Source organism: Sminthopsis crassicaudata, chromosome 3 (genome assembly GCF_048593235.1).
Source record: "Sminthopsis crassicaudata isolate SCR6 chromosome 3, ASM4859323v1, whole genome shotgun sequence".
In the NCBI taxonomy this organism is placed as follows: Eukaryota; Metazoa; Chordata; class Mammalia; order Dasyuromorphia; family Dasyuridae; genus Sminthopsis; species Sminthopsis crassicaudata.
The window spans coordinates 226723774-226751731 of record NC_133619.1 but is presented as its reverse complement, the minus strand read 5'-3'; the positions used below and the strand labels follow the sequence as shown (position 1 = coordinate 226751731).

General features: G+C 43.1%; 1 protein-coding gene across 1 annotated transcript in view; it reads right to left on the bottom strand.

Annotated features, from left to right (window-relative positions):
* Positions 1-1655: 1655 nt before the first annotated feature.
* KCNK3 (potassium two pore domain channel subfamily K member 3) overlaps positions 1656-27958 on the bottom strand; it is a 63644-nt gene continuing 37341 nt past the window's right edge. Inside the window, exon 2 of the mRNA XM_074300115.1 lies at positions 1656-6695. Within this exon, the coding sequence (XP_074156216.1) occupies positions 5818-6695 (878 nt within the window). The 3' untranslated portion in view covers positions 1656-5817. The remainder of the gene's footprint in view (positions 6696-27958) is intronic.

Genomic DNA, 27958 nt, shown 5'->3' with positions numbered 1-27958 from the left:
GCTACTCCAGGAAATATCTGGAGCCCTGTCGACCCTTTCTTTACAGCCTACCTGGAGGAAACAAGAGCACTTGGGGGGGTAAGGAGAAATACCTGAAAGTCAGTATAGTCCTACACTTGGAATAGTTTCCCAATTGAGTGTGAGTGGGGGACTAAGTTGAAGAATATAAGAACTGTCCAATTTTGAAAGATTTGAAAACTTTGCTCAATGTCATCACCATGTATGATTCCAGATGACTAATGAGGAAAGAGTATTACTATTGTTATTGTTGTTTTATAAGGAAAGAACTACTTGAAAGAAAAGAAGGGACTAAGGACCCAGTAACTCAGCTTTGGTCTTTGGTAAGTCATTAGGGATTAATTAGCAAAATATTAGCACTACTCCCACTGAGTCCCTTAGTCACTATCCCTAAAGCAGGGCATCAGAACATTTTAGTGCAAGAAGAAGAGGTCCCTGGTGGGTCACAGTGTCCTTGCATTCCACACTGCCCCCTCTTACCAGTTGGTGACCAATTTATGACTTGGAGGGATGAGGTACTTAGTGATCTCAGTGTGGAAAGGATGGCTGGCATTCAAATGTGTTGCCATCTATGTTTGGGGGCAGAGGATAGGAGAATGGATGAAGGTTATAATGTCATGGATTGTAAGAGATTTGGAAATGTTGCCAGGAAAAGACCTGACCTGGTTTGAACTTGAAAGTTATCATGTGAAAGAATATTTGGACTTATCTCTATTTATTTTCTTTATATTTATCCTTTATATACACATTTTCCCCCCTGATAGAATGTCAATTCCTTGAGAGTATCAGTGTTTCTTTTCTTTATATTTATATCTCACAGGAGGCACTTAATAACTGTTTGTTGATTGATTGACTCCAGAAGGCAGAACCAGGATGATGGGGGTGGAAGTTGCATGGAGACAGACCAGCTCAGTGTAATTAGGAAATGTCTAAGTAGTGAGATCTGTCAAAATATGGCATGGGCTGCTTTGTGAAGCTGTGAATTACTCACTACTGGAAGTATTCAGGCTGAGGTTGGCTGACCTCGAGCAGGCTTATATAAAAAGGATTTCTGTATAAGAGGTCTTATGGTTTTTGAGATCCTTTCTAACTTGGAAATTCAATGATTCTGGGTGGAAGGTAGTGTGGTATAGTGGAAAAATCACTGAACCTGGAGGCAGAGGACTTGGGTACAAATTTCCCCTCTGATGCTTACTGCCTGTAAACCTTAGGCAAGTCCCATTAGCCTTGGTTTTCTCATCTGTGAAGATGAGAGAGGTTGTATTAAATGACATCTAAGATTCTTTTCATTTCTAAGGCTATGGTCCTCATTTGCTGGCCCTGGTTACCTTCTTTTTTACTTAGTGCAAAGGCAGATTGTATGGTACTAACTCCAGGCATCCTTATAAGGGATATTGAAATATGGTGAAAAGAGTCAATTGTCCTTGCTGTCAGAAGACCTAAGGCTATGCCATATCCTAGACCTATATGACTATAGATACAATAATTAATGAACTTTGGTTTCCTTATCTATTGTGGGGAAATCTTGTGAACTAAAAAAAAAGTTTGAAAAAATTTGAAAGCTTCTTCTTGAGAGCTGCTCCTGGAGGCATCAGAAGGCTGTGTAGCCTTTTTTACAGCTCACCTGAAGAAAGTAAGACCACTGTGGGGAGATATCTGAAAATCCCAATAGTCCTACATTTGAAGTAGTTTTCCAGTTGGGTGTGAACGGAGAAGCAGGTTGAAGAATGCATAAAAAGTTTTCAATTTTGATCAATGTCATCACCACCCATGATTCCAAATGACTATTGAGAAAAACAAGCTATCTACTTCCTGATAGACATATGATGTAGAATGACATATACATTTTTGAAGCTGGCCAATGCAGGAATGTATTCTGTTTGAATATGCATATTTATGACAAGAATTCCCCACTCTCCCTCCTCCTCCTTCAATGGAAGGCAGAGGAAGAGAAAATAAATACTTATCAACTAAAAATTAAATTTAAAAAAGTTAGGAAAACCCCTAGGGTTTAGGAGTTTCCGGTGAGATAACCTCCAGCAGTTGATCTGAGGTGACCCATCTTGGTACAAGAGCAAATGGGGACAGCTGAGGAAACATACCATGTTCCCACTCTCTCCTCCACAGAGAACCTTCCTTGTTTCCTTGGTGACCCTGTTATGATTTTTTAAATAGGGTTGGTTGCCAGGCAGCTCACCTCTGCCTTGGGAGTCCAGACAAGTGAGAAGGGTAGAAGATCCCAGATGGCAGGGACCTTGTCAGGTAAGCTACCCTATTCACCATGCAGAGAAGAATGTCTGGTCAGGAACGTGCCAGTGGATGAAACATACCATGGGAATATCTGAGGATTTTGAGTTCTCAAAGCAAGCAGGTTGATTTTGGTGCTGGGCTAGATTTGTCCTCCATGGTTCCATCCATTGCTTTTATCAAAAGGACCAGGCTAACCAGCAGGAAAGCACTAGGCCATTGAATGAATGTAGGTTTACCCCATTCCCCTTGTCAAAACTGACTGGAGATCTGGCCTCCTGGATAAAGGTGACAAAAGTAGCCGAGGCTGTCCCTGGTCTGAATGTACAGAATTTATTAGTTGTCATTCTTAATGTGAAGATGGATAGGTTGAGGGGATGCCTCTGTGAGTCTCCACTCCTCTGGAGGACAGTGATTTCAGAGGCTGGGGTGGGAAAGGACTAGGGATGAGGGTGGGGGGATTTTCCCACATATATTGCATATTTAATTGGCAGTGTGCCCAGGGATAAGGCATCAGGGAAGCAGAGAGGCTACCTGCAAAAAGAGAGGAGTTTGGGGGGGGGGGAGAAGAGGGCAGGTGGACAGAAGACAGACACCATCACTTATCCATGTCTCTTTCATTCCTGGTTGAAAACCTTTGCTCCCCTTCCCATCTTTTTTTCTTTTCCCCATCATTTTCCTGAATTTGCCCCTGCTATGTATCCGGTCCTTTCTGGTGGAAAAGCAAGGTTCTCCTCATGTCTGCTGTGCTGCAGGGGAGTGGCAACTTCCAAGGACCTGGGAGACAGGGGATCTCACGGGATGGACACAGTCAATCCTACAGATACACAGAGGAGGCGAGGGGAGAAGAAAGGGTACTTGGGTAGGAAGGGCATCTCCCTGTGGAGCCCCCAGACACCCAATCCTTTCCTCACCACTTATTATTGCTTCTTCTGCAGGCATATGATTGACCAGCCTGGTAACAGTCATTCCAGAGATTGACCCTCTGCCCTGTGGGTGGGAAAAAAGCTTCATCCTTCCCCAGGGAGAGGGCCGGGGGGCTCATGTGCACCCCCTTCAGCTTCCCGATTAGTGCTTTCCTCCTAACTTCCTACACACCTGGAGGCACCTGTTGGTACTAGATTGTCTGGGCTAAGGCCTTACTTTGGCCTCTTTTCCTTTTCTTGGGGCTCTGATGGAGACTAAGTAACGAGCAGACTAGTATCCTCCTCCAAAGTATAAGGTCAAAAACTTGAAAGCAATAAATTCTCAGCTTCTGACCCACAGTCATTCCTATTGGCTGCACAGCCTGGAGCAAATCCCACCTAACACTTTCATAGCAGTGAATGCTGGTGAGGGCACACACTCAGACTGCAGGCCTTGATCACAGGAGCCAAGAGCTGAAACATTAGGGACAGAGAGGCAGTCAAGCGACCAAAAGGGAGGAGAGGATGCTGAAGGGGAGCCTGCAGCTCCAGGGTGTCTGCAGAAGAAAGGGAAGAACAAAGCCTGGCTGTTGCAGGCAGTGCCAGATTTATCCCAAGTGCCCGTGGGACGGGAGGGTCAGCAGCAGGCATGTTGGTTGGCTATAGAGTGCCTGGATGTGAGTGTCTGGGATCATGGCTGCTCCATCTCTGTCTCCTCCTACCTGCTGGTGCCCTGAGTTGCCACACAGCTCTGCTGTCATTTGTTGAGATTTGTTCTATTCTAAGGGTAAGCTCCTGATTGGGATAACTATGTCTGAAAAAGCCTGCAGTACTTGGAGGCAGCAGGGAAGCCCTGCGTGCTGGGGAGGTGCGCACCCCCCTCTGGTTTGGCAGCTCTCCTTCCTGTTTTGAGCCTAAGAATTTTTCTTCCCCTGTCACTGGACAGACGGGCATCTATTCTGTACCTAAAGGGAGCAGATGTGTCCACCTAGGCAAAGGCAGAGCCAAACCTTGCCTGCCAGACCAAGGCTACATAACAGAATGATGACTCTGCCTCCTTTTCAGGTTTCTACTGCTACCCATCTTTTAGCTCCAGATCTCTGATTTCCCAAATCAAGAAATCTCCTGGCTTTGTACCATGTCCCCACTCAGACACAGTCATGACCTTCTCAGCTATTTTGATTTGATCAGGAATTAGGATAGAAAGTAATCAGGAAATGATAAAGGAGGGCTGAGGTGGACTCCACTCTCATTTTTCTGTTGTTCTCTGCTCTCCCCTCTCCCCTGTTTTCTTGATTGCAGGGTTGGGGATCTTTCAGAAGTTCTATCTCAAGAATAGCTGGAAGACACTAAGGTCCCCTCACCAAGAGCTCCCCTATCTACAGGCAGCTTCAGATGCGGAAGAGGCAAGAGTCCCATGCCTACAGAGGTGCTGCTCTGACCTGGGGAAGGTCCTCAGGAGGCCTTGCTGACAGGCCAGGAGCTGCCTGCTCTTTGAAGGGTAGCAGTGATCAGGTCCCAGGGCCCCGGAGATGGATGACATCTTTGGGTTTTTGCTCCAAAATTGTCTTGGTGACAAGGAGATGTAGGAGGTATGCATTTGGGGCAGGAGAGCAGGCAAAGAGAATCAGGAGAAATGGTCAACTAAGACGACAAGGATAGGCAGGGTTTTAAAATGGGGATTACTACCTATCCCCACCTCCAAGGAAGCACACTAGCTTCTTCCACTATGAGAAATATGACTGAGTTTTTCACCAGAAAATTCCAGCTTGAGTCTCAGACAGAAGCACTGAAAGTTATTCCTTTTGCTCAATCTCTCCTTTCTGCCTCCTCTCTGCTGAACGTTCCCTTTTTGCAAAGCCATGCAAAAACAATATAAAACAAGACCTGGGGTGGGGAGATTGTAAGATGTGACTCAGAGCAGGAGAGAGGCGATGGGGGGGTGATAACAGGGAGCAGGGCCAACTAGGGAGTGGGAGCAGCTAAAAGTCCCTGGCCCCAGACAAGGAGGGAAGGAAGAACTTCACAGATAGGACAACTGTAGGACACCAATGCTGAGGGGTATAAATAGAGATGCAAACAAACACTTAACACAGAGAAGTCCCATTCCAGAGGGATGGTGGTGAGGGAGGGGTGAGTGGATGGGCCTCTGGGAACAGCTGAGCCTCAAGGGCCAGGCCCACAGCTCCTCAAATTTCCAAGGCTAGCGAAAGTTTCCCCTTAGACCCCTTCTGGTTCCCATCCCCCACCAAGTTTCACATTTCTTGGAATTTTTCAGAGCATGGAGAGAATATAGAAGGGTCTCAGATGCAAGAAGCCCCTAGGCATAAGCCCAAGGCCCTGGGCAGGTTGGTGGGGCAGGCACAGTTAGAGGTCTTAGGAGAAGCCCAGAAGCCCCTACTCCTATACTGACCAGTGGTGGGCAAGCAAAGCCCTGGACCGATGCCTGCAGATCCACCCAGACTATGGGTGCATAGATCCCACAGCCTCTCTGCCCACATAGAGACATGGAGCTTATTTCTTTAATAGGTGATTTGAAGCAAAACTTTACGGAGTCCTTCTTTTCCGACTGCTCCCTTGCCCTCTCCCCCTTCCTCGGCCTGGGGGGCGGGTTGGGCCCTTAGCCCGGCCCACCACCAGCCCCGGGTCACACTGAGCTGCGGCGCTTCATGAGGCCCCGGAACGTGGACAGGCTGTGCAGACCAGTGGAGACGGAACTGATGGCCGAGCGCTGGGCTGTGCAGAGGCACCGGTGGGAGGGGGTGTCGACATAGCGGCCGCCCCCGGGGGACGACTGGCTCTGCTCCACGCAGGTGTCGGAGGTGGACAGGTCCCGGGGGATGATCATGGGGATGGAATACTGGAGCTTCTCCCGACTCTTGTACCACAGGCAGGAGCACATGGACTGGAAGTGGAGGACCTCGGCGTAGACGTTGCGGAAGCCCCCGCTGCCGGCGATGGTGGAGGACGCCGTGTCCGTGGTGTGGATGCTGCCTCCCGCCTGCCCGTTGCGGGTCAGGAGGGCCCGGTGCTCGGCGTCCCGCTTCTCATCCTCCGCGTTCATCGTCATGAAGCGTAGGACCACGAGGTTGAGGAAGGCGCCGATGACCGTCAGCCCGGTGAGGATGTACACGAAGCTGAAGGCCACGTACTGGGGCTGAGTCTGCAGAGCCTGGTCCTTCTGCAGGGCCACATAGTCCCCAAACCCGATGGTGGTCAGGGTGATGAAGCAGTAGTAATAGGCCTGGAAGAAGGTCCAGTGCTCGTAGTAGGAAAAGGCGGCGGCTCCGATACACAGCGTGCTGATGCAGGAGAAGAAGCCGATGATGACCATGTTGGCCATGGAGACGTCGGAGCGCCGCATCCCCAGCCCCTTCTTGGCCCGGTGCAGCAAGTACTTCACAAAGGTGTTGATGCGCTCGCCCAGGCTCTGGAACATAACCAGCGTGAGCGGGATGCCCAGCAGCGCGTAGAACATACAGAACACCTTCCCCCCATCTGTGCTGGGGGCCGCGTGGCCATAGCCTGTGGGGAAAGAGAGGACAAGCTGTAGCCCTTTCATTTTTCTCCTGCTCCTGCCTGCCCCCCACCAGCCCAAGGGAGGGGAATGGCTTGTGGCCCGGTGGAAGGAATAAAGAGAGGAAGGAACCACTTTTATTCTCTCCAGGGGCCCCGGGAGGGACCGGTTTTGGCCAAAGCCGCACACACGTAGTTGGGTGAAAGAGGAAAGATTAGAACCCACTTTCCCTAACTCCAAATTCCAAGTTAAAACTTTCCATTGGTGTGTCACACTGCTAGAACCTCGGACTGTCATCTGGGGTGATCTTAATTCTCATCTCTCTGGTCTTCCTCCTAACATAGTGCCATGGATCTCTGGCTAAGTGAGGCGCCTAACCCTGAGAGCCTCTTGACTTGAGGCAAGCCCAGCTTCTCTGGATCTAGGATCCGTGGGCAGCCTTTTGAATCTTAAACACCAAAGGGGGCTCAATAGCGGACACAGCCGGGTGTGTGAGGCCCAAGGCAGGTGTGGTGCAAGGCAGCCTGCTTCAGCCAACCCGACACCTTGTGAAACAGGTGGCTGCTGCAGCCTCTGTTCCCTAGTTGTAGTCAAGCCCAGGAAAAGCTCAGCATCTCAGCTCTCCTCATCTGGCTCACCTACAGCAAGGGAGAGTGAGAACATGTTGTGCTCACCAGCTCTGGACCCTACTATAATTCACCTTGACAGCTGAACTGAGCAAGACAGAAGCTGAATGGCTTGTTCTTGCCCTTGGCCTTGGCATTCCCCTTTGCCTTGGGCACTAGCACTGGGAGGGCTATACATTTTCCAAGAGCTGGAAGTTATCAATTCCGGTGTCTGAGAAGGATTTGATGGGAAAGAAGACCCCAGACCCTCAAGACATAAGGTTCTACTAGGGGACCCACTGGATGAAAATACAGAGAACAATATTCTTGGAAGAGAGGTGCTTATCATTTCCATTTTATAGTTGAGGAAACTGAGGCAGATGAAAGTTAAATGACTTGCTTGAAAGTATCTGAAATCAGATTTGGACTCAGATTTTCATGATTCCACACTTTATCTTCTGAACTGTCTAACTGCCTCTAAGTAGAAGGAACATCTTCACTAGCTGTTCCTAACTCAGTAAAATTGCAGATCTAATAAATCCTTGCTAAGAATAAAACTCACTTCTATCTGCTAAAAGAGTACGAGAGTCACCATTGACTTCTAATTTCATGGAACTAAGCCCTAGTTATCTCTCCACAGTTCTAGCTCTGCATTCTCATCATGCTGTGAAAAACTTAACTTCTTTCTATTTAAAAACCTCTGTTCTATTTAAATATGTTGTAAAAAGTAAAATTCTAGTATTGGCTGAACTTCTCTAGCACTTATGAGCTCTAGCTGATGCTACTTCATATTGTTAGTCATCTGTTTAAGTATATTTGGGTCCCCCCAACTAGATGATACAATTCTAAGCAATCTTAAGGCTTACAGAGTAATATAAGCTGGACAGCAACTAGACCCACTAATGATGAATGCTAGCTAACTTACAATATTCCATATTTGATTTTCACAACACCCTCCCAAGGTCATTAGTGCAAATAGTGTTATTCCTGTTTCATAGATGAGACTAAAGCTAAGCAGTCAAATGAATAGCCCAAAGTTAATTAGTGGCAGAGCTGGACAGGAATCTAGATCTAATGCTTTTTCCATTACAGCAGATTGTTCCTTAATACCTTTTGTGATGTAGTTATTCTCCTCTGATTCACCCCCTACACACACACACAAATACACACACACACACACACACACACACACACACACCCCACAAGGAAACTTTTATTTTTATATTTTTCTTTTTAAGAGGCAATTTAAGTTAAATGGTATGCCCAAAGTCACACAGCTAGTAAGTGTCTGAGATCAGAGTTAAATTCGGGGCCCATTATGTCCAGGGCTAGTGTTATATCTACCCACTGAACCACCTAGCTGCCCTTAGATGTACTTATGCTCTTTAGATGTATTTACTCCCCGTGAGTGGTTCATCCTAAATGAGGATAGTGAAGAAGTACAAATTTTAAAACTACATTTATTGTTTAGAGAGCCAGACCCCACTAAACATTTTCCTGCCAGAGGAAGTAGAGGGAGAATAAAAAGATGCAATGGTGATCTTTAGGCTACTCACAGCACATAATGACTCATATTTTGTGTAGGACACTTTTTACCCTTTCAAGATCCTTCTCACTTCTCATAACCAACCAGAAATGAACTGAAAAACTGTGTAATAGTAACACATGTTAAAATCCCATGATGATACACAATGTCCAGGACACCACTGAGACCAAGAGAGAGGTGAGCTGAAACTAAATCTATGGGAGGGAGACAAGCTTGGAACCAAACTCTGTTCTGGGAGCCTGCTACAAACAGTGAGGGGAGACCCTTACAGAGCAAGGTCCAGGCACTGGCTGACCTATCACACCTGATGACTCTGATATAGACGTGACAGCTACTGGATCTTGTTGGCCTCTCTAGCTTACTTGGGCTGAAATATGCCACAATTTATAGCACTTTGGACTGGTTTTTTCTAGAAAGGGGATTGAGGAATTCTCCCCTTTGTTGATATCTGCAACCATCCAACAGAAATTGGCAGGGGTGAGAGTAAGGGGTGTAGGGGAAAAGATTCCTAGAGGAGAAGAATTTCTGAAGGACTAGATCTAGATTCAATCTCTATCCCTGCCTCATCTGTCTTTTTTCCTCTCCCTCTCATGTTTAATTCTAGCTATTTAATTCACAAGGTCTCCCTGTTTTACCACTCATTGGACATGTGGTTCCTTTCTTTGAAAAAAAGTTAAAATTCTGGTTCCTCTTTTAAGAAACCAAAAGAGAATCCATTCATTGGTGGGGAGAAGAGATGCCATTGATAAGCACCTAACTTTTCTGTTATTCCGTAGATTTTAACCCAAATCTCTGCCTTTATGTAGAGAGTCTATGCAAGCAATAGAGGTCTCTTCTGAAAGATTCTGACCATTCATTCAGCAATATTGCTTCAAACATTAAGCTCCTACTGTGTACGAAGTATTTTCTAAGTGCTGGAGCAGAGAGAAAATTTTGATAAAACAGGATTCTTACCCTCATGAGGCTTCTAGTTGGTGTGTGTGTATGTGTGTATGGTGGGGGTAGGAATTGATATCAGATATATATTCAATATTCCAAGAGAAGTGGAAAACAACTCAGAGCATCTTGGATGTGTATCATCATCGGGTTTTAACATGTGGTACTACTATACAGTTTTTCAGTTCATTTCTGGTTGGTCATGAGAAGAGTGTAGGATTCTTGAAAGAGTAAAAAGTGTCCTACCCAAAATATAAGTCATTATGTGCTATGAGCAGGTAAGTAAGGTTTTCTCCTACTAAAGAGGGATTAAAGGGATGAAACTTGCTTGCAAGAGTTCTATGGATATGTTCTGAAGCATATGAGAGCCCTCAAATTGGGGGAAAAGCAGCAGCCATTGCCCATTATTCAAGAAAAAAGACAGTTAATTGTGCCTAGCTCATTTGTTTTTCTTTAAACATTGAAAATTGTGAATCTTGTTTTTTAAAATAGTCTTATTTAATATCTATACTACTGTCCTTTTCGGAGCCTCCTGAAAGAGATCTATAATCACTCAGAATTTGATTGAAACCTCTACAGGAGCAGGAGAGGAAGGGAGAAAGGAAAGTAACATTTATTGTGTCTATTGTAAACCAGATCCTGTATTAAGAAATTTTTTACCAATATTATCTCATTTGTTCTTCATAACAATCTAGAGAGATAGGGACTATTATTATCTTCATTTTATCATGAGGAAACTAAGGCAGACAAAGGTCAAGTCTTGCTCAGGGCTACACAGTAAGTGTTTGAGGCTGTAGTCCAGACCAGTGCTCCAACGGTTGTATTAACATCCAAATTTTGCCATAAAAGTGAGAGGGAGAATCTATAGAATCATTCATTTATTTAGGATAGACAAAGCAAAAAGATGATGAGGTGGACCCAGAATGACAAAGGAGGAAGGAAAAATTTGGTTTGCCTTCCGGAAATGGCATCTCTTTTCACTATTTCAAACTTCCCCCATAAATAAAGGTCCATGTTTTTAATACCAATATTCTGCTGGCATCATTCTATGGCTGAAAGTCAAAAATTCTCTAAAGAATTAAAGTATATCATGGAGGACAAAGTAAAGGTGAATGGGGGAGGGTGTGGATGTGAGCAGTCTGCAAGATATAATCTACAAAAGCCTTCAAAGAACCTCAGAAATTAAAGGATATCAGCATAGAAATAGATAATAGAAAAGATGGGCTTGAGAGATAATAGATAGGCAGCCCATGTACTTTACTGATATTTCTTGAGTTGTCAGGAGAAATCAAGGAATGTCCTGCCCCCAACACATTGGGTGAACTTCCTTTGTCTAACATGGGATATATGGAGAAGGATCAAATAAGATAAGCAGACATGGGTTGTATTCTGTATTACTGAAGCAAATACCCAAATCAAGTACAGTTCTTTTAGATCGCTTTGAGTACTGCTGTCCATTAATAGTTACGCTGTGTGGATTCAGTATTTTCTATTTGAAAAAAAGCATCAAGTACAAAAAGATATTGTCTCAATCAACCACATCTTTGATGTTTAGATCTACTATTTAGTTGTTTTTCAGTTGTGTCTGAGTCTTAATAACCCATTTGGGGTTTTTTTAAGTAAAGATATTTGAGTGGTTTGCCACTTCTCCAGCTCATTTAATAGGTGAGGAAACTGAAGCAAGCAAAGTGTTAAGTGACTTGCCCAGAGTCACACAGCTAATAAGTGTCTGAGGCCAGATTTGAATTCAGGAAGATGAGTCAGCCTGACTCCAAACCCACATGCTATCCACTGTTCTACCTAGTTGTCCCCCTAGATGCTAATCTAGACACTAATGTCCCAATGGTGGCAGCTTTCCCAAATTTCAGGTGTAGTACCTAAGTTACAATATAATTTTAGGATTACCAATATAGAAAAGCTCAATTTTGTAACGTGACAGTAAAGTCCACCTGTGAGGGCCTTTCCATTTTCCAGGTTTAACTCAGCTCTCGGAAACTGGTTCTTTGTATTATGAGCTTGATTTCTCCATCTATTTCCCCCCACATATTGCTCTTGGACTGCATGAATTTTAAGGATCTTTTCAATCCAACAACCATGATTCAAAAATCCCAGTTCATAGAATTTAGAATTCAGTAGGACCTTAAAAAGACCCCTTCATTTCAGAGAAAACACTGAAGCATGAAGAAGCTATGAGATATATGTTTAAGATTTAACAGGTATAATGGAAGAAAGTGGGATCGAAGCCCAGGGCCTTTCATGCCAAATTCAATACATCCCCACTATATCATAGTATGGTCCAGCATCTGGCTTTGGTTCCTATGGCTCCTAGCCTCAGAATCGGTCAGATTGAAGGGTAGAGTCTCCTTTTCTAGAGAAAGGTTTATTAACTAATGTCCATTTAGATTATCAGCTTGTCTACTTTTCAGCATCTTATGTCTCAGGCTGGTCAGGAATTAGCAAGATGGATGTAATAAACAGGAAGTACTCGCCAGTAAGGCTAGATAGTCTCTTAGCAGAGGAAGGAAGCTTTTTGCCTTTGTCCTTGGATATCAGATAATCAAAGTGTGTCCTTAAACATCCAGTGCTGACTTCTAAGGACAACATAAAGACATGTTTTCCTTTCTGTTTACTGTGTCCTGGCTCAATAGTCCTTTTTACAGGAATTATTTCTAACTCAGAACAAATTTCTGCTACCTTTATTCTTGCCTCTCATTTTCCTTTTGTTGTTTATTTCCCTGTATACCATATTAATTCTTTTGACCTGATATTGACAGTCTTAGTACTATTTCCTTTGCCACCACCATCATCATAGAATTCAATTCAATAAACAATTATTAAGTATTTTCTCTGTACCAGACACTGTGCTAAATGCTTCTAACAGAGATAAAATTAATAATAATCTCTGAGGAGAGACAAGATGTACACAGGTTAGATAATGCACAGACATTTGAAGGAAAAATATTAAGAAGTAGTTTCAGGGAAGCCTTTGTGTCAGAGGAGGCGCCTGCTTTGAGGATTTTCAAGTTCAAAGGAAATTAGGAATTCTAAGAGGAGGAGGTGAGGAAGGAGTGGGTTCAGGCCATAGAGGTGGGAGATGGAATGAAAGATTCAGGGAACAGCTAGTTTGCCAATTTGGCTGAAATGTAGTGTGTGAAGTGAGAATAATGTTTAAGAAGTCTGGAAAGGTAGATCAGAGCCATGTTGGGAAAAATTTTAAATGTAAGGTTGAGGATTTTGTACTTTATCTTAGAGACAAGAAAGAGCCTCTAAAGACTTTTGAACAAGCCTTTTTTTTTTTTTGACAAGATTATTTTAACAAGACACCTTATTAAGATTATCTTGGCAATCATGTGGAGTATGGATTAGAGGGTAGGGGGAGAAAAGAAATAAGGAAAACCATCACTAGATCACTGCAGTAATCCAGATAAGAGGTGATGAAGGCCTGAACTATAGAAGTGGCTGTGAAAGTGGACAAAAAGGAATAAAAATGTAAAAGATGCTGTGAAGACAGAGGCTGTATCAATTGGCAATTGGTTGAATACAGAATAGGACAGAGAGAAGAATCAGGGATGACTGTGAGTTTGCAAAGCCTAGTGACTTAAGAATGATAATGTTCTCTTATTTTATAAGGAAATTTGCAGGAACGGCAGGTATAGAAGTAGAGGATAATTAGAGTTATTTTGGACATGTTGGATTTGAGATGACTAAGTACATTTAGGAGAATCTGTCCATCAGACTGATGATGACAATAGAACTGGAGTTCAGGACATATATTAGTAGAGAAGTCTATATTTATATATAGCTAGATAAATTAGTCATCTATATAGTCATCCATATAGAGATGATAATTAAACCCATGGAAGCTAATGAGATCACCCAGAAAGCATGAAGAGACCCAGGACAGAACCCAAGATAGAGCTGTAAGGGACATTCATGTTTAGGGGAAAGGAAATCAGTAAGTATTCAGCAAAGAATGAATAAGGAGATAGGTAGGAGGGAAATTGGGAGAGGGTAGTATTATGAAAATCAGAAAGGATAAAATATTTCTCAAGAGGAGGTAATTCACAGACTCAAAAGCAGCAAGGTCAAGAAGGATAAAGAATGAGAAAAGAACATTGGATTTATCATGTATAAATAAGAAATCATTGGTAATCTTTTAAAGAGTGGTTTTAGGAGAGGAGGGATATCAGAAACCAGTTTGAAAAGAATAGAGAAACGAGTGGGTGGTAAGAAAACAGTAGGCATTGAGGGCAGACAATTTTCAGAATTTGGCAGTGAAAGGAACAAAAAAAATATTGTATAGCAGCTGGAATGGATGGTAGAGGGTCAGAGGCATATATAGTTCTCAAGCATTTATTTTTTTCTCCCTCTTCCTTCTCTCCAATTCCTACATTTAAAAATGACCAGCATGTTTGTTGGCAGAAGAAAGGAACCAATAGAGAAAGAAAGAAAGAAGAATGGATAAGATAAACTTCCGAGGGTGTTAGATGGGATTGTGGGCGCAAGTAGAGAGGCTAGTCTTTGCAAAAGAAAAGATAATAAGATAGGGTATTATAGGGTTTTGAGATTTGAGGCAGAGAAATTTCCTCAGGAAATAAGGAAAGCAGAAAGCAGATGGGTGGGAAACAAGGGGAGAGGACAAGTCTTGGGAATTCTGGTATTAGAAGTATGGTAGAGCCAATCTGGGAAGAGGAGGTTAGAGGAGGACCCAGAGGAGATTAGACAGTATAAATCTGTAGTGGACCCATTTAGCTTAATTGCAAGATTTCCTGTAGTAATGTTGAGCAATATGAATTGGAGAAGGTGGATGGTGAATGGTGGAGAAGGGATGGTAACCCAGGTCACAGATTTGACAAGATCTGAGCTGCCATAGGAGAAGAGGATAAGGGATTCAAGAATAAAGACAGAGTAGTTGAAATGATCAACCAAAGGGCAGAGTTGTGGATGGAGGAAAGCAGGGTTCAGGAAGAGGCGATGGAAGAGGGAAAAGGGCTGCTGGAACTGGAGTTCAAGAATGGAGAAAAAAGGGCAGAGATGGAAGGGCAAGAATTTGTTATCAGTGTGGAGATTCTTAGACTTTTGGATCACTGAGACAGAACACTAATGGTTGATAGCAAGATATAAATTGTAGTAATTCCTGTAGAGACTGAGGTAAAATGAAAATATAAATCAGTGAAGTTAATGAACTAGGTTGCCAGAGAGTTTTCAGGGAGCAAACTACCCTTCATCTTAGTCCTGTGCCCCTTTCCTGAAAATGACTTCTCAAATGTTCTGTATTTATTTATATATGAATAAGATCCAAAGTCCTTGAAGTAAAGAATGTTTCATTTTTTTTTTTATTTTTGTCTTCAACTATTAGCCTATTAGTAGATATGTACTAGGTGCTTAATAAATGATTGTTGAGTTGAAGTAGGTATTGAAGTCCCTGAGTATGAGGGCAGGAGTTGTGGTGGAGAGGAAGATCCTGAAGCAGTTGTTGAACATTTTGAGCATGGAGGGAGAGCGACCTGGGAACCAGTAGGCAACTGTTCTACGTTTTGAGCTGCCTAGACACCAAGGGCTGAGGGGTAGAGCAAAGAACTCCTTTCAGAGCCTTAATTTAAAGAAGTTTCCTAGACCAGCTCTTTCTTCATTTCCCACCCACCTGTATTCCTTTGGACTGGTCTCCACCAGAATGACTAGTACCTCTTCCCCCACTTCTCAGTATTCTTTTGTGTGAGGTTTTCCTCATTTGATTGTAAGCTCTTTACGGACAGGCACTATCTTTTATTTGTATATGTATTTCCAGCACTTAGCATAGTGGAACATAATAGACAATAAATATTGATTGACTAACACTGTCATGGCTTTCAATTTTTTATTGTGATCTGGATGAGTGACACACAGAATTGAAGTGAATCTCAAAGAAAAAGACATTGCTAAGTGATGTTCTCAGAGGATGGATCTGAAAATAGCAGTGAGGAATAGAAAACATGTTTCTTCCTCCTCTTCCACAGTGTTGTATGAGAAAAGTATCTGATATGATACTCCTAGGTATGATTCAATATGACTGGGGATGCAGTGTCTTCCAGAGAGAGCTTGAATAGAATGAGAGAAAAATTTGAGAAGAGAAAATGATGGATGAGGGAAGTTTCTTAACAATAAAGAGGGTACAATGGTACGGTAGGCAAACATAAGGACAGGGGATGGGTATAGTTAAAGTGGAGGGGGATGAGAAATTAGAGAGATGGTAGCAGTAAAGAGAAGATAGTATTTTTTTGGCAGAAGCCATTATGCTTTCAATTATTTAACAGTCTAGGATTACAAAACCCTTTACATAAATTACTCCACTTAATCCGCACTACAACCTGTGAGGAGAGCTTGGTGGCAGATAGAAAGTGAGAATCAGAAAGACTCATCTTTATGAGTTCAAATCCACTCTTAGACACTTACTAGTTCTGTGACTTTGGGCTAGTCACTAGAGCTGTTTGCCTCAGTTTCCTCATCTGTAAAATGAGTTAGAGAAGGAAGTGGCAAACCACTCTTAGTATCTCTGCCAAGAAATTTCCCAAATAGGATCACAAAAACACATGGCTGAAAAAAAACTCAATAATAACAATTCTGTGAGGGAATTAGTGTAACTTCATTTTACAGATGAGGATACTGAGATTCAGATAAAATGAATTACTGAAGGCCACATTTTGATAAATGGGGGTTGTTGGACCTTAAACTCATGTCTACAAGTTCATGTCCAATGCTCTTTTCTCCTTCACCATGCTGTCTCCAAAGACCTTCTGTCTGCTCCTTTTACTGGCCCCTGGTGTCCCCAACACCTGTTCCTCACCCTCGGAGCCCATTCTGTAATTAACTCACCTTTCAGTCCAGCACTTGCCCTTGCTCACTTTACCCATCCTTCCCTTCTCTTGGCAGGGCTTCTCTGTGGGTGTTAAGCACAGATCTTGGCCCTAAGCCATTCTCCAGAGAAAATAACAGCTCTGCTGTCACTGCCTTTGGGATGACAAAGGGGAAAAAATAAAAACATCTGTCAATACCAGGGTACCTAATCCCTCAGAGATGAACAGATGTAGGCTTTGAGGGGCTTCCCCAAGTTAGATACAACGGAAGCCTCTAAGTTAGCTCTCTAAGTTAGCATTGCTGCAGACTCCCCAGTTTTTTTGCTGAGGAGGCCTTAGCAAAAACTTCAATTTCTCTCCAAGTATTATTGTGAGGTTGTACCAACTTTGCGGGCAGTGTGCCTAGGGCAAGAGAGATAATGCAAGATTGATAACTAATGATCATGCCTGATACTTCTTTATCATTCTGAAAGCACTTCCACTAACTATTCTGTCTTCTGATCATCACAGCAGCCTCGTAAGCCAGGAAAGTACTATTATCCTTATTTTATAATTGAGGAAAAAAGTTCAGGGATTAATTTGTCCCAAAGTCACAAAGCTGTTTAGGAACAGTAAGCTAAGAACCAGGTCTTCTTCTGATACTTAGACAAGTGCTCTTTCCACTGACTCATGCTTCAGACTCCAAGGAGAAGTCCTCCTGATCCATTCCCAGACCTTTTCTCAAATGCCATGACGCTTGTTTGTTAAACATTCTAAAAAACAAAATTTCAAATACAAGCATCCCCATACAAGAAAGTGAGTCTTCAAAGTGGGGCATTCTTTCTACTCAGGTCCACAAATTGGGCTGGGCACTTCCCTTCAGCTATATCTGGGCCTCTTAGAGACCACTGAATTCCACTTTGCTCAGGCAGGATACAAAGAAACAATGGTGGATGGATAGAAAGTCCTCCCCTGCTCCCATCTCCCCCTGGGACATTCCACCAGCTGCCAGGGCTGGGATCTGGGTCAGGGTCAGCATTCTACATTCCCTTCTTCTGGGCTCCTGCATGTCACTTGGGGAGAGTCTGAGGCAGGGCCATGAGGAGTTGCTGACGTCCATTTGCTGCCTAGAATGACTCCAGCCAGAGCTGAGTGGCTCCCGTGGGGACTTAGGAACTTCTGGGAAGTCACTGGGAATGCGACAAATCGTACTCCACTGCCAGCAATTCAGACGCCTCCCTGGTCTCCTGACACAGAGAAATGGGATTTATGAGCTCAAGTCAAGTGAAGGGTGTCCATGGTTTTTGCTTGAGTAGCAGCTCCCAGGACATTCCACCAGATGCTTGAGTCAAGGGTCACTCAGAGCTCAGTGACCTTTCCCCACTCCCTTCCTGCCTGCTCCAACATTCCACTGGGTGAAAAGCCCAGGAAAAACCTAGCCAATCTGCCAGAAGGGCTGATCTCTGGATGTAACTTCTCTACCGATCTCATGATCCCAATTCCTCATCTTTCAGGAAATGATTCTCTACTGCTCAGTCTGTCTAGCCTTCTGATCCTTAACCTTGGTACTTATTCTTGCTTCTTATGAATACCTCACATGTTTACAGTAATTTTGATATATAGCCCCAATTTACAGATGAAGAAACTGAGGTTCAGAAAAATAATATGAATTATCCATGTTCACACATTAAATGGTAGGACGGGGGCTTGACCTCATAACTCCTGACTCTAGATTTAGTGCTTTATCTTTTCTTCCACTCCAGATCCATTAGTGATCCAATTATTTCTGTAGTGATTTATTTACAATCTTATGAGGCAATCCTATTAGTCTCTTTTTATAAAAGAGAAAATTGAGGTTCAAAAAATTAAGTGATTTTTTTCATAGGTCAATTAGGAGAGTTGGTAATCTAAGTTGAAAGATTTGTCCAGTTGTTTCATTCTCAGTCCCTCTGGAAGGGAGCTCAGAAGACAGTCCAATCCCTTCATTTTACAAATGACATTCTCCAAGGTCATATAGATAGGAAATATTTGGAGTGGGATTTGATCCCACTGTATCTGTGTATCTGTATCCCACTGCAGCTGGATCTCTGGACCGCCCTTCCCAGCCACTACAAGCAATGTCATTGATCCCTTCAAAAGGACCACCACCATTACTACTACCACCATCACCAATAACTAGGATTTATTGAAAGATATGGTTATCTGGGCCTGACTACTATCTACTACCTTGAATCTGTCATTTTGATCTTTGTGAGATTCAGTTTCTTCACATGTATGTAAATAGTGATCTACCTCCGAGGATTTTTGAGGACTAAATATAAACATTAAATGCTATGAAAATATAAGGAATTGATTTTAGACAACAAACATGAGCAAGTTATTTATGCCTTCTGGGTCTCATTTTTTTTCATCTGAAAAACAAAGACAATATTAAAGTGAAGATGCAACATGGAATATTGGAAAGATCTCTATTTATGGGGTCCAAAGTCCTGGGTTCAAATCCCTGGCTCTGTTACTACTTGTGACCTTGGGTAAGATACCCAAGTAAGTGTCCTAGTCTTTAAAAAAGGGGAAAGAGTTGGTGTTCTGTAAGGTCCCTTCCATCTCTACATCTGTAGCTCTATCCTATCACAAGTCTATGACACAGAGAAAACCACCAGAGATTAGTATGGAGGAAAAATATATAGAAAAGGTGGTGGGGGAGACTTAGGAGATAGAGAAGTCAACTTGGAGTGAAAGATGGAACTAGGCTAGTCTGGCCCCTAGAGGGCAGAACTTGGAAGTGGGAGAGAGGCAGATTTCAATTTAATGAATAAAAACTTCTTAACAAAATTGGAAAGGGATGCCTTAGCTGTAAGCTCCTTAAGGGTGGGACCTATCTTTTGGCCCTTTGGATATCCTCAGTGCTTAGCACAGGATCTAGCACTTAGTAGGTGCTTAATAAATATTAATTGATTGAAGGAAGTCTGTTGTCTTTTGAAATATTTCTCAATAGGGCTCTGTCTTCATATAATTTTTTTTTTTTTTGAGGGGAGGGGAGGGTCCAGATTGAGGATTTCATTTGTCAATGGATCTCCCAGTAGGGGAATTTCCTTCAATAATACAAGACGGCAATTCCTCAGTGATTTATGGTCTTAAGAGAATGGGAGAGAGATAGAAGGGGAACTTACTAAGTATCTCACACCTAGTAAAATGACCAGGCAGGCCTTCTAATCACATCTGCCATGTGCATATAATAATAACTGGTATTTTTATAACGCTTTGAGGCTTACAATCCCATCTGAGCCTCACAAGAACTCTGTCCAGCAGGTACTGTAGATATTACCATGCTTATTTTACAAAGGTGATTCTAAAAGGTCAATGACCTGCCTTTGGCTACACAGCTATTAAGGGTCAGAAATGGAGTTAGAACATGGGCAGCTAGATGGCCCAGTGCATAGTGGGCCAGGCCTGGAGTCAGGATGACCCATCTTCCTGAGTTCTAATCCAACCTCAGATATTTACTAGCTGTGTAACCCTGTTTGCCTCAGTTTCCACATCTGTCAAATGAGCAGGAGAAGGAAATGGCAAAACCATTTCTGTAACTTTGCCAAGAAAACCTCAAAGAGATCACAGAGTCTGAGATGACTGAGCAACATGAGATCTAGTTAAATGGTCTATGCCCTCCACCACACTGCCACTCATGGGAGTCTGCCTGCACAAGATGGAAACAGGCAACCTCCCAGGGCACAAAGCTGCCTTGTTACCTTCTGTGGACCTGGCAGGAATGGAGGCATGGCAGGTCCCTCAGTGCTGGCTTAATGCTCTGCTGAGCCATTTAGAATCACCTCAAGCTTCATTCCCTATCTCTACCTGTATAAATGGCAGATATCCTAGCATTGTCATGTTAGTTCTCCCAATGGCAAATACAGTTATCCTCATCTTATAGATAAGAAAATTGAGAATCAGGAGACAGACTCATGTTAGTGGATGAACAAGGACCCAAAACCAGTCTTCTGATTTCAAATCTACATCTCATCCAATTATATTATTGTCTCCCATAACTAACTTCTCAATTTCCTGAGAACTTCCCATTTCTTGGAATAAATTTCAGATTTTATTCTGAAATGAGGCAAGAAGTTGGCTTGGTGGATAAACTGCTGGAACTGGAGTCAGGAGGACCTGAGTTCAAATTCGTCTTTTGCTGCTTATTAGCTGTGTGATGCTCATTGATGCAAGTAACTCCAGCTATTAATCATAGCTGACAACTACCTATCCAGAGGTGGACCGTGTAATGGAAGGACTCCTCTTCAGGTGAAGGTGGCACTTGATACTCTCTGAAATCCCTTCTGATTCTGAAATGCTTCAATCTTGCCCCAACGACCCCAATCCCAGTTAGCCTGGAATGAGCTGGGTGATTCTGGACAAATCACTTTCCCTCTAAAATGAAGAGGCTGGCTACTGGATCTGTATCCCAAAGAGATCATAAAAGAGAGGAAAGGATCTACATGGGCAAAAATGTTTGTAGCAGCCCTTTTCGTGGGTACCAAGGAATTGGAAATTGAGTAGATAGACATAAATTTGGGAATGAATGAATAAGGGTATATGAATATAATGGAATACTGCTGATCTCTAAGAAATGATGAGCAGACAGGTTTCAGGAAAGCCTGGGAAGATTTACATGAACTAAGGCTGAGTGAAGTGAGCAGAACCAGGAGAACACTGTACACAGGAACAGCAAGATTGTGTGATGACCAACAATGATAGATTTAGCTCTTCTCAGCAAAAAAGTAAGCCAATGCAATTTCAATAGATTTTGGATGGAAAATGTCATCTGCATCCAGAGAGAGAAAGAGATTATGGAAACTAAATGTAGATCGAAGCCTTACTTTCACCTTTTTTGGGAGTATTATTTTTTTTCTTATGCTTTCTCCTTTTTGTTCTGATTTTTCCTTCATAACATGACTCAAATGGAAATATGTTAAAAATGATTGTAGATGTATGACCTATATAAGACTGTTTGTTGTCTTGGGGAGGAGGAAGTTGAAGGAGGAAGAAAAAAATTAACTCAAAATCTTACAAAATGCATGTCGAAAACTTTACGTATAATTAGAAAATAGTATACAATTAAAATTAAAATAAAAAATGAAATGAAAAAAACTGGACTGAAAACCCAAATATTTATTTTAGTTCTTAACTTGGTGATTCTTTCTGATTCTCTGATCCTCTCTATCCTTCTGAGAAATACTTCTCTTATTACTGGGTTGCATGATGAATCTTTAACCTGAAGTCAAAAAGACCTGAATTCAAATTTCCTCCCTCAGATACTGTGACTAGACAAGTTACATAATCTCTCTCAGGTTCATTTTCCCCAGTGTAAAACAAGAATAATAATAGCACCCACCTTCTAGAGTTATCGTGGAGATAAAATGAAATATTTGTAAAATGCCTTGCAAACCTAAAGGTGTTATATAATCTTAGCTGTTATTATTTAGTATTGTGTATTGTAACCTCAACTTGTAAGACAAATTTATAAAATGTAAATTACGCTTTAGATATGCTAATGTTTGTGTTCAAATCAATTCAAAAAAATAGTCGTGGAGGGGGATTAGCAGCTACCTGAAAGATCAGAAGCTAGCTGGCTTTTGTGGACTAGGGTGTGGGGTGTGAGACACTATTGAATGAAAATGGAATCTGATTAGACTAAGTTAGGAAGGGGTGGGGGAAGTGGGAATGGGGATGAGACTGAATTGTTCCAGCTTTTGAATCTGCAAGAACTACTGGAAAGATAGTACCAACTGACCAGAAGTGAGAAAAGACTTGTCACTGAAGGAAATGTATAATAATAATAACTAGCAATTATTCAGTACCCTAAAATTTGCTGGTGTTGGGTTATTTTCCAGTAGTACCTGGCTCTTTATGACCCCATTTGGGATTTTCTTGGCAAAAATATCACAGTGTTTTGCCATTTCCTTCTCCACTTTATTTTACAGAAAAGGAAACTGAGGCAAATAGGGTTTGTACAGGGTCTCACAGCTTGTAAGTGTTTGAGACCAGATTTAAATTCAGGAAGAAGAGTTTCCTTGATTTTATTTTGATGACAACTTTGAGAGACAGGCACTATTATTTTTCCCTTTTTACAGAAAAGGAAACTAAGACCAGACAGAGAATAAGTGACTTGTCTGGGGTCATATGGCTAGTATTTGGCAAAAATGCAAATGAAGTCCTCCTTATTCTACTTCTAATGCACTAGTACATGTCACAAGTAAAATGACCAGGCAGGCCTTCTAATCACATCTGCCATGTGCATATAATAATAACTAATACTATAATAATAATAAGTCTACTTCTAATCCACTGTGCCCCCACCTGCCTTAGTTCAGAATAAAATTTGAAATTTATTCCAGGAGAGAGAAAATTTTCAGGAAAGAAAGAAGCTGGTTGTGGGAGACAATATAGTTGAAATCAGAAGACTGGTTTTGGGTCCTTATTTGGCCTCTAACGTGAGTCTTTCTGTCTCCTGAGTCTCAATTTTCTTATCTATAAGATGAGGATAACTGTATTTGCCATTGGGAGAACTAACATGACAATGCTAGGATATCTGCCATTTATGCAGGTAGAGATAGGGAATGAAGCTTGAGGTGATTCTAAATGGCTCAGCAGAGCATTAAGCCAGCACTGAGGGACCTGCCATGCCCCCATTCCTGCCAGGTCCACAGAAGGTAACAAAGCAGCTTTGTGCCCTGGGGGGTTGCCTGTTTCCATCTTGTGCAGGCAGACTCCCATGAGTGGCAGTGTGGTGGAGGGCAAGACCATTTAACTAGATCTCATGTTGCTCAGTCATCTCAGACTCTGTGATCTCTTTGAGGTTTTCTTGGCAAAGTTACAGAAATGGTTTTGCCATTTCCTTCTCCTGCTCATTTGACAGATGGGGAAACTGAGGCAAACAGGGTTACACAGCTAGTAAATATCTGAGGTTGGATTAGAACTCAGGAAGATGGGTCTTCCTGACTCCAGGCCTGGCCCACTATGCACTGGGCCATCTAGCTGCCCATGTTCTAACTCCATTTCTGACCCTTAATAGCTCTGTAGCCAAAGGCTACATTGACCTTTTAGAATCACCTTTGTAAAATAAGCATGGTAATATCTACAGTACCTGCTGGACAGAGTTCTTGTGAGGCTCAGATGGGATTGTAAGCCTCAAAGCGTTATAAAAATACCAGTTATTATTATATGCACATGGCAGATGTGATTAGAAGGCCTGCCTGGTCATTTTACTAGGTGTGAGATACTTAGTAAGTTCCCCTTCTATCTCTCTCCCACTCTCTTAAGACCATAAATCACTGAGGAATGCCATCTTGTATTATTGAAGGAAATTCCCCTACTGGGAGATCCATTGACAAATGAAATCCTCAATCTGGACCCTTCCCCCCAAAAAACAAAACAAAACAAAACAAAACAAACAAACAAACAAAAACGAACCATTTATATGAAGACAGGGTCCTTTTGAGAAATAAAGGACAAAGGGCTTCTAAGAAGTTCTTTCCAAAGAAATAATTTCTAGGTACATAATCTTTGGAAGATAATTCCTTGATTTTCGTGCTGGTGGCTACAGTTTTCCCTCCACAGTGAATCAGTCATCAATCAGCAAATATGCACTACGCACCTATTGTGTTCCAGGCACTGGGATATAAAGGTAAAATGGAAAGTGAGCAGCTTTTTTGTTTGAATCAATCATCAATAAGCAAATATGCACCAAGCATCTATTTTGTTCCAAGCATTTGGGATATAAAGGTAAAATGGAAACTGAGCAGCTTTTTTGTTTTTTGTTTGTTTGAATCAATCATCAATAAGCAAATATGCACTAAGCACCTATTTTGTTCCAGGCACTGGGATAAAAAGGTAAAATGGAAAGTGAGCAGCATTTTTGTTTGGTTTTTCTGTTTGTTTGTTTGAATCAGTCCTCAATAAGCAAATATGCACTAAGCTGCCTTTTGTGTTCCAGGCATGGGGACATAAAGGTAAAATGGAAAGTGAGCAGCTTTTTTGTTTGGGAGGTGCTGCAGGACCTTTGTGCCTCCAGAGCTCAGCCCCTAAACCATGAGCTTAGCTCAACTCCCTGAAGTTATACCACAGCTACATTCTTTCCCTGTAACTCCACCCCCTCAGCTTTGGACCCCTTCCCTCCCATGCCCTGGGAAACCTTGGGCTAGTGGTTGTTCTGGCTAGAAGGAAGGCCCAGGAGAAGTGGAGTCTGATATTTCTTCCCCACCCCAGCCTCTGGGATTCCCCTCCTCCTCCCTTTCCTACTTACCACAGCACCCCTTTCTATGGCCTCTTCTTTCCTCTTTACAACCTCATCTCTTATCAGTCTCCGCTCCACTCCCTGCCAGGTTGCCCGTCCCCCTCCCGTCCTCCCTGGGCTCCGATCTGCTCTTCCTGTGACTACAGGTGTCCCGAGTCCCAGGCTTCCAGAGCCTTGGGGGGCAGCAAGCCCTTCCCCCCATTACCCACCCTCCCCGAGCCTATGTGGGGCTGCAGAGGGAGGGAGGGGGGACGGTGCTAGTGTCATGGAAAATCCCTCCAGCAGCCAAGGTCAGTGTTTGCAGACACAGCCTGGCTCGGGGCCAGGCCCAGCCTCTCTCCACCCAGCTCCTTCCAAGCCCTTTCTTTCCGCTGAGCTCAGAAAACCTCCCACTGGTCTGGGATCCACAATTTGCACTTGAGTCCTCAGGGCGATTCACAAGGTCCGGGAATGATGGGAAGGGATCGGGGAGCGTGCAAGGCAAGCTCCCAATCTGTCCCCACGCTCGGACTTGGCCTGCTTCATTTTACAGGGGAGGAAACTGAGGCCCAGGAAGGTGGTGCTCCTGGTTAGCCAGGCTGAGCTGAGGCAAGAATTCAGCCCAGTTTTCTTTCCTATGGGCCAGCCCTGCTCTCCGACTTCCCTGGCCTCAGCTGAGATTCCAGCCTCTCTCTGATCTGCCTGTGCAGATCAGCCCAGCTAAGGACTCTCATTTATAATTCCATGAGCCTCCTAGGAAGGCTTCCTTCAGTTCTCTTTGACTCTTGTGCCCATCAGAACGGCTGGGCCATTAAGGGAGTCCGCCCAGAAGCTTCTATTCACTGCTTCTGCCATTTTTTGCACAGTTTTTGAACGAGTCCCAAACACCAACAACTAGGGAACAGCTAGTGGACTGCAGGAAGACTGCATTCAAGGCAGGCCTCAGATACTCCCCAGCTGTGTGACCCTGCCCAAGTCCCTTATCCTTGTTTGCCTCCGTTTTACAGACGAGCAGACTCAGAGGCTATGGGGAAAGCCTTAGAATGGGGGGTAGGGTCTTAGAGAAAAAGATTGGATAGAGGTGGACGTAGGTCATGGAGAAGGTCCTGGAATCCAAAGAGGATGAATCCCAGGGAACTGAAAAGTGATTCGGAGGATTGGGAAGGGGCCATAGTCAGGTGGGAAGATCAAAGAGAAAGGGAGAGGATGGAGAGAAACTGGGGAGGGGGAGAAACAGGGAGCTGTAGCCCTGGGAGAGATGAGGGGTAGATTTGGGAGCAGGGGTGCAATGATCATATAAGGTTTACTCACCTCCAACTACCAAACATTTATTTGTAGCAGCACTGCTATTAAAGCAGGTTTGTGGGTGTCATAGTGAGTAAATGCCCTGAAATCTGAGCAAGGTCTCTCCCTGCACCCAGCACAGATGGAGTGGGACAGGCAGCTCCAGTTCATAAGGGTTCCTTCCCTTCCAGTTTCTCCATTTCCAGGACTGTTTGTCCTGGGCACAGAAAATACCAATTAGGTTCCGGACTGCAATAAAAACGAGGGGGGCAGGGTGAATTCTGTGCTCTCTGGGGAGCTCTGCTTGGTCACCCAGTGGGAACTCGCAGTCCCAGCAGGATGAGGGGCTACTACGGCTACAATCTCCTCCTCCGGATAGAAGTCAGGGCTGCGTTCCCCAGGGGAGTCAATCAGCTTCTTTGTGGGGTCACAATTCAGACCGAAGCAGGGGAGGGCTGACAGCAGTCCTTCCGTCCAGGCAGGGAGGAGCAGGCGCTGAGGTTAGCGCAATTCTGTTTAATATCCCTGCAAGTGATCTGGAAGTCAGCAGCATGCTACAAACCCTTCAGAGAGATGCTAAATATTAAATCATCTGTTGAAAACAGACAATGGAACCAAAGGAAGTTGCCTTTCAGATTGAAACGTGTGAAATTAACGCCGTGTTTAGCATAGTACCTGGCACACAGTAAGTGCCTAATAAACGCTTTGTGACTGATCTGGGTATCTTTGCTTTGAAGATGTGGCTGGATTCGAGGGCTAGCTGGGGTTTGGGAATAGTCTTAGCAGTCCATTTGGGGGTGGATCACCAGATAGCAGACCTGACCTTTGGATACAGCATGACTTCCCCAAATGTTTTGGTCCAGAGCTAGCCCTTCTGTCTTTCCCCATAGGTCCACGTTTTCCCCAAAGAGCGGGAGATAGTTCAGGTGATTCCTCAGTTTCTTCCTCTACAAAATGAAGTGGTTAGACCAGAGCTTTGGATTTTGAATCAGAGCTAGTTCAGGTCCTAAATCTATACGAGTGGATTTCCTCATCTGTAAAATGAAGACGTGCATTTAGATGGACTCTGAAGTCCCAGGAACCCTAAATCTTTAATTTTATGTTCTTCATACCCTGTTTTTAGGCCATTTTAAGATGATTCCTGAATAGTCTTTTTTTTTTAAGTTTCGTTGATATTTTGTTTTTTAAATCATTGTTTTCAAATTTATTCATTCCTCCCTACTCTACCATCTCTTCCCCTACTAAACTTTACCCTGTGACAAAAATAGTTCCACAAAACTAACAGGGAAAAAAAAATCCCTGGCTGCTTTGATACAGAACATTGAATAAGGTCCTTCTAACTGCTCCGAGCTTGCAGATTCCCATACCCAGTCTCTCTCCTTGCTCCCCCACATTGGATTTAGGGTGCATGAATAGATGGGTGCCGAGTCCGGCCCAGGATAGGAGAGAGAGCTCCAAGAACCAGCTTCCCAGTGACATGGAGGGAGAGTTTCAAAGTTGCTGTTCTTCTTCCTGCTGAATTTTCATTCTTGCTTCAATAGGATCCTTCTATTGACTAGAGGTCATATAGACGCTTTTCTTTTTGTTCTTTTGGCCTTCACAGTGTTCTATTTCAATAGTATTATCTATCTATTTGTATCTGAATACATGATAGCTCTTCTGGTAGAGTGTCAACTCCTTGAAAGCAGAGATTATTTCATTTTTTTGTGTTTGTGTCTTCAGCACCTAGTACAAGTGTACATTTAATAAATGCTTATTATTAAATTAATATCATTATTAATTAAATTATTATTTAAAAATTTTAAATGCTTATTAATTGAATGGA